This window comes from Gadus macrocephalus, chromosome 20 (genome assembly GCF_031168955.1).
Source record: "Gadus macrocephalus chromosome 20, ASM3116895v1".
Lineage (NCBI taxonomy): Eukaryota > Metazoa > Chordata > Actinopteri > Gadiformes > Gadidae > Gadus > Gadus macrocephalus.
The window spans coordinates 11075441-11084714 of record NC_082401.1 but is presented as its reverse complement, the minus strand read 5'-3'; the positions used below and the strand labels follow the sequence as shown (position 1 = coordinate 11084714).

Here is a 9274-nt window from a genome sequence, read left to right as displayed (position 1 = left end):
GCCATGAATCTGCATATTTGTTTTCAGATACACAAAGCAGTTTGAGTGTAAGTATATTTTGAATATTGAAATGAGCTTATAGTAAAATATTACACATAATTAGAAAATAACTATGAAGGATCTCCGAGTCCAGCCCCTCCTAGCCCTTCACTAGGGGGCTTCATGTGGCTTGATACCACCAGACCACTTCACAAATGCATATAGGTCTAAAACCTCTCAGCTAATAATCCATAATCCAAGAGGTGTTATAAACTGGTGCAGGCCAAAATGCCAATGCAAACAATTGGAAAGACCGACAACCAATCGGAGCCGCCAAATGGATGAAACATCAGCGGCAGCCATCTTTGTTGTTTATGAACAGGCCTCAGCAGCGCTCCCATAGAGCGGTCCTCTGTACAGTCATCGTATCAGTCAGCCACATTGAACTGTCTGAATGGGAGTGGGGCCAGTCACATGCCAGATCAAATGAAAAGCTTGCAGAATCGTCTGGTTCCAAGGCTAGGCTTAATGCACTATTATCATTTCAATTATATTCTAGCAAATGCATCTGGATAATGACCAGTGTTGGGCGATTACATTTTAAAGGAAAACCTTATGTTACAATGTTACTTTAGTAACATTATTATCATTTCAACTTCACTACATTGTAGTAATGTGTTACATATTACCTTTAGCAGATACAGAAGCCGAGGAGTCTAGCGTCCGCTATCAGAACTGGTCCTTAAGAGAGCAACGAGCATCACCTCAAAACAACTGATAGGCCTTTGTTTATAGCACTTAAAGGTGACATATGCACTAGGGGCCCTATCTTGCCTCCGGCGCAATTGACTTAATCACTGGCGCATGTGTCGTTGCTAGTTTAAACACACGCAAACTAAACACGTAACGCATAATATAGTCCATGGCAATGTATATTAACGGGGGACACATGCATATTGGGAAAACAAGTCGATAACGATAATGCTTACAATAATGATAGGAAACGATGTTTATAATGTATTGTGTATATCATTAAATAGAACCACTGTTACCGCATATCATATGTTGTATCATATAGGCCGAAATGTATTTGAGGAGTGGACTCAGTATTTCTGAAGTTGTGGAAGAAAACCTTATTCCATGTGTGAATTAGGCCATATTATTTGGCCATAAACTCAGCCATTTGCAGTTTGAAATTCATGTGCATCTGTCTCATCGGACACTGCAGACACGCTGTCAAAATATCAACTCGTCATCTTCAAATGCACTCATGGCTCTTAAAGGGGATGGGAGCTGGCACTCTCTTTGGTTTGTTGCACGTTACGCCCAAACCACACCTGCTTGTAATCAGGCTACTTCAGACCAACCCTTTTTAGATATGCGGCGGGCGCAAGAGTAATTTTTCGTGCCGATAAACTAGCGACATCGCCGTAGAACCGCCCACAAAGCTACTTGCACTTGGCGCTTCTCACTTTTGAGTATTTGCCTCTTTTGACATCACAAGTTGGTGTAAAGGTGACACATATAATATGTCCCCTTTAATTAACATTCAGAAAATAGTTCGGGGAAATAAGAAAATAGTTCAGAGTTAGACCTAGACCCTGCACAGCCTCCCCATTATCCCCCCACACCCCTCTTACTCACTCATTTGATGTTGTATATCATGGCACTTAATGTACACAATTATTGTATGTTGTATGTCCTGGCACTTTACAATACCAAAAATTACTTGGTATTTTGGAGCATTTTATCCTAACTATCTTTGTTGTGTATGGGGAATGGATTAACCTAAAAATTGTTCTATGAACATCCTTACTGTCCCCGCACCGATATATTGTTTCTATTTCTTCTGATAAATGCACTTATATATGTCAGTTTGGATAGAAGCGACATACATAATCGTGGGGCAGATAACCAGAAGGATTGGGCATTTTATGATAAAAGTGTCAAATTTGGTATGCTTGTGGCCAAAGGCATATAGAAAAAAATTAGATGTGGAGGCACGACAAATTTTCAATATGGCCGCCATTTTTCAAGATGGCCACCAGTGATGACTGTTTTTTGAATAAATTTCACATTAACAAATGGATAATAGGTGTTAGAAACATACATTTTGGTACAATTATAGCCAAAGACATGGGGAACATGTAGATAGACCAAGAGTTCTCAATATGGTGGCCATTTTTCCAAATAGCCACTGGTGACAACTGTTTTTAGATGAAATTCCACATTAACAATAGATAATATGGGATAGGAGCATCCAATATGTTACAGTTATAGCCAAAGACATGGGGAACATGTGGAAGGATCAAGACTTTTCAATATGATAAAAATTTGATGTGGAGGCACGACAAATTTTCAATATAGCATCCATTTTTTCAAGATGGCCATCAGTGACAACTGTTTATAGATAGATAATAAAAAATAGATTTCACATTAACAATGGATAATATAAGCATCAAATTTGGTACCGTTATGGCCAAATACACAAAAAAATACAGATATGGACCCTCATAAATGATCAATATGGCGGTCATTTTCCAAATTGGCTGCCAGTGACAACTGCTTTCAGATCAATTTTCAAATAAATGAGGGATACAACGTGATGTTGATTATATATCAAGGATATATGTTGGATTTATCTGCATTGCACTTGTGAACTATCATTTAGATCATACTATTTTTGAAGATGGTGACCAAGATGGCAGCCAACGAGCAAAGAATGGTAGTTGCAATAAAGTTGCATAGATTTCTCTGATTTGGATGATCTTTGTGTCGTTATATTTTTCTGGATCTGAAGTAAAGTAAAGCTGCAATTTAAGACTCAAAATATGTGATAGTCTAAGTAGGTCCAGCGCAGGAAAGTCTATTAAGCACTCCCCTTCACAGTAACAGAGAGCTGTGCATTCTAAAGCAGCTTTTTTGCACCTGCACTGCCTAACACAACCCTTCTTACATTGAAAGGAGACAAGTTCATATCTGGACTGGCTTGCATCCCACAGGCATGTCCAGAAGGGTGTATACTAACCCTCAGATGTCTTTGAGCAGCCCCATTTACATGGTGAAGGTAGTTCTGGTGTAGGTACCAGCATCTGACCCCACACATGTCCTCCTTGGTAAACTGCTCTCTTGAGATGTTCTTCTAGGGCAGCATTTGTCAGTGGGATAGACAGAACATTTTTTCTTCACAAATAACTTCCTCCTTGCAGTGTCTATTTCTGTGCATTGGATGGTTTCGGTCATATAGCAGTATAACAAACCTCTCGATTTTAGCTATAACATCTTGGGGTATGTATGCATTTGTAAGTTCTGGAAAGACAATCGATAGAGCCCATGCAGTCTTCTTCCCATGGCCAGCAAAGCTGGATGCAGTGTCACAGCCGTTCAGTGCATGGAACACTGGAAGGGCTTGTGACTTCTCAGGCCCCAGTCCTGCTGCAATTGCATTGGCTGCAAGGTATCAACAGTTTTTATCATGATTTTCTGATGGCCATTTCTTGCTGCATGGGCCACATGTAATAACATTCTACCATCAGCTTCCTCATGTGTACATGGAGCAATTGAAGACAGATCATGAAGAAGTGGTTAAGGGTGCACTCACACTAGGCCATCTGGCCGTGGCCGTGGCCGTTTTCACACCAAATCTGCCAGTGTGAGTGTGGCCAGTCTGGCCAGGCCAGGCCAACTTGGCCACTTGGGAGAGGTGTGCTGCTACGGTACGGGCCGCCGCGGTACAGATGCTAATGAGCCGACACGCACACACGCACGGCTACGCAACCTGAGCTGGATGACGTATAGTCCATGCGACGACCATGGACATAATAAAGGCGACGAGCCTTCTTTCCCATTAAACGGTAAACATGACGTCAAGCGATGTTTACGCTTGTTTGCGTACTCGAAAAAATCAGTAGTGAGCGTGGTCTCTATCTGAGAACGGCTCCAAATAAGCAACAGACTCAGCAAAGTGTGAACTGTGTTCTCTGTGTTGTTGTCCATTGTTGTTAAAACTCTGACTGGCGGCAGACTTACTTACGACGTGATGACGTATGTACAAGAGCCTACCGTGGCCAGGCCACAGTTGCGATGGCCAACGGCCACGGCCAGATGGCCTAGTGTAAGTGCAGGCCAGAGAACAATGGGGCCAGTTGAGCACGATCGGGCTAGGTGTAGGGTAGTTATCACATCTGAACCTAGTTGTATCCCATAGCACATTGGTAAAAGGATAGTCCCTCGGCCTTCACTTAAGAAAATGGCGAAGAACTTTAAAGTTGTGAATCTTGTTGGTAAAAGGTCTACATCTAAGGCTGACTGGAATCTCTGTGCAATATGTCAGGAAGTCAAAGCACAAGAATCATTGAAATGCCCATTGCAAAATAGGCGAGCGGCCACGGCCAGATGGCCTAGTGTGAGTGCACCCAACGAGCTGTTGGTCTTCCAGCATAATTCCCCGAGCAGAGCCTCTGAGAGTAAGGTGAACAACTCGGTCTTATTACTGTCAACTCTAAGAAAGCTTTGCCAGTTCCTGAGAATGGGTGCAGCACCCACCACACGTCTCTCTGCACTCCTTGGCCACATTTTGCTCTTGTAGCAGCTTTCAAGGTTTCAGACCAGTAGCGGTCCCACACCAGATCAATCCTCATCTAACCGTCCAAGTGCGAACATTGAAGGGAGCTGTTCAAGTTAATTGAACTTTGTCAAATGCTCTGCAACTGAACTGTACCCAGTCCCCTTGTCTACTCGCCTATTTTGCAATGGGCATGTCAATGATTCTTGTGCTTTGACTTCCTGACATATTGCACAGAGATTCCAGTCAGCCTTAGATGTAGACCTTTTACCAACAAGATTCACAACTTTAAAGTTCTTCGCCATTTTCTTAAGTGAAGGCCGAGGGACTATCCTTTTACCAATGTGCTATGGGATACAACTAGGTTCAGATGTGATAACTACCCTACACCTAGCGCGATCGTTCATCCAGTGACATTTAATTCCTGTGCGATCTGTACACAAGTTCCGGGTAACTTAAGGAAAGTCATTTAAAGCCCGGCCCTTTTACCCTTGGTTCGGCTCTCCCGCGCTGGCACTTCCTGTCTATTCAGGTGCGGCTATCTAACTACATCATGTCATCAACAACTAGATGTGGGGCTAACATTAGATAGCATTTAGGAAACTAAACTACACTACATCTAAACTATCACTAAATTACCACAAATAAGTGAAGCTTTATCAATGTTCCCCTCTTTGTATGAGACTGGGGAACATAGGACCCTTTTTTAAAAAATGGGTCCTATGTTCCCCGCTTTTCCCAAAAAGGGTCCTATGTTCCCCGATATGTATTGCCGCGTTTCCACTGCAGGGTGCGGAACGGATCGGATCGCAAAGGGGCGGTAGGGAGGGGGCGGTATAGCCCAGCTTAGTTCCGAGGTCGCGTTTCCACTGCCGACTGTACCCTTTGTGGTAGGCCGGATGTCGATCGCCGCGGCAGCTACGTAAACATCGTAAAAAACGTCTTCCTCCCCAAGAATGCAGACGAACGTCTCCACCTCCTTGTTCGCCCAAGCAAGCGTTTTACGCGACAAGTTAATTGTAAAGAATAATACCTCGAGGCTACTGTTCGTTTGTTTTTATCCCCGCGTCACCCGGAAGTGACGATTCTGTCGACCAATCAACGGAGGGGGGGGGTGTAGCTAGAATTTCACTCGTCTCGTTTGCGGTACCCCAACGGAGGAGTCCCGAGAACGGGGCCGGAACGGGTACGGCAAAGTCCGGGTCACGCCCACTTTTGGCGGTGGAAACGCGACCCGACCCGCACCTTTGCGATCCGATCCGTTCCGCACCCTGCAGTGGAAACGCGCCATATTTGACCGGGGAACATCGGACCCTTTTTTAAAAAAAGGGTTTTATGTTCCCCGGTCTGTTCATTTTTGCCGCCATTACTGCCAAATACCGCCCGAGATAACTACCATTGCATGTGTTTACCTTTTGTGGAAGAGGGAGAGACGTCGGAGAACCTGACGCAGTCTATTCATACGCCGGTAAACAAACCCAGAGAAGCCCAATCCCTACGAGAGCTCCCCGCGCTACGGCCATCCGGAGGCGCACAGAGCTTTTGGCCGTGATATTATTATACAATTATATTATATTATATTATATTATATACTATTATATAAAGAGCTCCGGGAGTCGCAAGCGGCAACAATCACTTTCTCCTCCATGCTGCAGTTCACCCCGGACTGCACTGCACTGAGTTTCCCGGTTGAACGCTGATTGGCTGTTACGTTACACATGTCACTCAGTGGCCACGCTGTTGAATGCCGATTGGCTGTCATCACGCGAATGTCGCTTCAAAGTTTAAATATTTTTAAAGATCGATGGATGGCGGGGAACATAGGACCCTTTTCCCAGAAAAGGGTCCTAAGATTCCCCGCTTTTCCCAAAAAGGGTCCTATGCTTCCCGCCGTATGTATGGCTACAGGGGAACATAGGACCCTTTTTGGGAAAAACGGGGAACATAGGACCCGGGGAACATAGGGATGACCCCAAAATGTACACAGACTACCCAAACTCTTACGCTAACTGATATCCAAACAAGATAATTGCAATTGTATTGAAAGCACTGTTTTCCTAGGCGACCAGGCATATGGTGGCATGCCCGCCACGTATTGAAAAAGGAGCAATTAATTTGCAAAATGGTCGCTATTTAAAAAATGCATGATGGGTCAATATCTGTATTGTTTTTCATTTGTGTCTTTTAGCATTACTATTAAATTTCATGTTTCTATCACCTATTATCCATTGTTAATGTGAAATTTAATCTCAAAACAGGCGGTCACTGGCGGCCATCTTGAAAATGGACGCCATATCGAAAATTTGTCATTCCTCCACATCTAATTTTGTTCTATTTGTCTTTGGCTACAAGTGTACCAATTTTGACGCTTTTATCATAAAATGAACAATCCTTATATAGTTTCTAGCTAAGTTGCCAAACTATAAGAACTATTTCTGCAGCATCAACATTTTAGTGTTCTACATAAAGGTTAGTATTTTGAATCCACCCTGGTTGAGTTGATGATTGGATTGTGAATTGTAGTTATGTATAATGTTTTTATATGATCCTGTGTGCCACAAAAAAGCTGTTCTCTTGAACAAGCGGCCATGAGTTAGTGTCCCCTCCCTCTGGATGACTTAACATGTCTTTGCACCTCATGCCAACACATTGTTACGGCCCAAGAATGAGGGAGCCCAAACAAATGGCGACAGACAAGGCTTGTAAAGTTCAAATGTTTATTTGATGGGAATGAGGAGAGGCTGGTTTATACGGAGGGCCGACCGGGTCGATGGGGAAACCAGGAAGGAGGTGTGGAATGATAGCAGCGGTAGAGAGAAGATCAAGACAGAAGCAGAGGGTTAGAACCCGACGTTCTTGAATATAACAACGAGGATACATAGAGACAAAGAACGCTACTGACATTGCTAGACTGTTTGCCAATCTGGCGAAGAATGGTTGGGAAGCCGAAGCAGGAAGCATTGATTAAGATGATCCACAGGTGTTTCTGGTTGAGTAGGAGAAAGGCGGACTCCTAGAGACAGTCAAAACACACAGGGTGATCCAATCTCCCTCCAAGATCTACGGCAGACACTGTAGCACACATACATCTGTACAAGAATGATGTATATACAAATAGAACGACAATTGAACGGTTAATTTTGTTGTGTAATGCAAGACAAAACCTTTACTGGTCCTAACTAAAACGTTCCTACAATATTTCTACCATTCATATCTTCTGCAATTGTTCAATTGAATATTCAATATTATTCTTTGTTGAGGAAATAATATCTAAATATATTATTTTTTTCTTACTGCCTTAAATTTTTATACAGTGTCATCCTAAACCAGTATTACTGCATTCAAGAGTGAACACAATTAAACTAAACCACTATTTTATTACTACATTCAAGAGTGAACAAACTGTATTCAAAACTATGGGTATAGAAAAGGCTGATGGTCTAGAATCATTTTCTCCATTAGCGTATAGAAACATTAGTGTATAGAAACATTGGAAGCAAACAGTGAATGACATTGCATACTGCTGACTGCTTGCTTTCCTACAATGGTCCCATAGATTGTTTGGATGCCTCTCTCGGTATAAAACAGGCTTCCATCAGGCATTAGAGCTACAGCACTGCCCACTACATCAGCAATCATGCACGGAAAGGTACGCTCACAGTGGACAGAGCAGAACATTGTTCTGCCCATCATTTACTATCTTTAATTGTTTATTGCAAACATGGTAACGTTTTCATTCTGTATTCCAGATCATCTTCTACGAGGACAAGAACTTCCAGGGCCGCTCCTATGAGAGCAGCAGCGACTGTCCCGACATGACCTCCTACCTGAGCAAGTGTCACTCCTGCAGGGTGGAGAGCGGCTGCTTCATGGCCTACGACCGTTCCAACTACATGGGCAACCAGTACTTCATGAAGAGGGGAGAGTACTCCGACTACCAGCGCATGAATGGCTTCAGTGATTGCATCCGTTCCTGCCGTATGATCCCCATGGTACGACTTGTTACAACACTGCATATTTAGCACCGTGACATCTCAGAATGTGACTTGTAGCTACCACTGATGGTTGGTGATACAGTTCTGTTTTACAGCTGTAATACAGCCAGCATTGTTGGTCTTCAAACATGCATGGGTTCACTGATCAAACACAGCCAAACTGTAAACGACTGCCTCTCTATGTCTCCCCTATACAGCACAGGGGAGCCTACAGGGCCAGGATCTACGAGAAGGAGAACTTCGGTGGCCAGATGCACGAGATGATGGACGACTGTGACAACTTCCAGGATCGTTACCGCATGTCCGATTGTATGTCTTGCAACGTGATGGACGGCCACTGGCTGATGTACGAGCAGCCCCAGTACAGAGGCAGGATGATGTACATGAGGCCCGGAGAGTACAGGAACTTCAAGGATATGATGGGCGGACAGAAGTTCATGAGCATGAGGCGTATCACTGACATGTGTTAATTTATTTTGTAAATGAACAAATAAAGCACTATTATAAAATAAAGTATTTCATCTGTTGCTAATTTGTTGTGTTACCTGTGTGGTCTTTGTCAATAAAATTTGACCCAAAAAAATATTGCTAAAAATAATATATAAAAGCTTGCATATCAAAGGTTTTTATATATATATTAATATTCAATTAAAACATAAAAGTGTGAAAGACATTAACTGAGAAACAGCATTCAGACATTAATTTCTAAATATATTTGCTATTAAAGTAAATATAT

The 9274-nt window shown here is 42.9% G+C and overlaps 1 protein-coding gene across 1 annotated transcript; it reads left to right on the top strand.

The window, feature by feature from the left end:
• Positions 1-8109: 8109 nt before the first annotated feature.
• On the top strand, positions 8110-9070 carry LOC132448370 (gamma-crystallin M3-like). Its single transcript, XM_060039570.1, has 3 exons — positions 8110-8192; positions 8293-8535; positions 8736-9070. Exons 1-3 carry the CDS (start codon positions 8181-8183, stop codon positions 9006-9008), a joined length of 528 nt encoding a protein of 175 aa, XP_059895553.1. The 5' UTR covers positions 8110-8180; the 3' UTR covers positions 9009-9070.
• Positions 9071-9274: the final 204 nt, after the last annotated feature.

Bases quoted from the DNA above. Each gene is read 5' to 3' on its own strand.
- LOC132448370 (XM_060039570.1), top strand. The intron at 8,536-8,735 runs GTACGACTTGTT...TCCCCTATACAG, and splicing joins CCTGCCGTATGATCCCCATG to CACAGGGGAGCCTACAGGGC.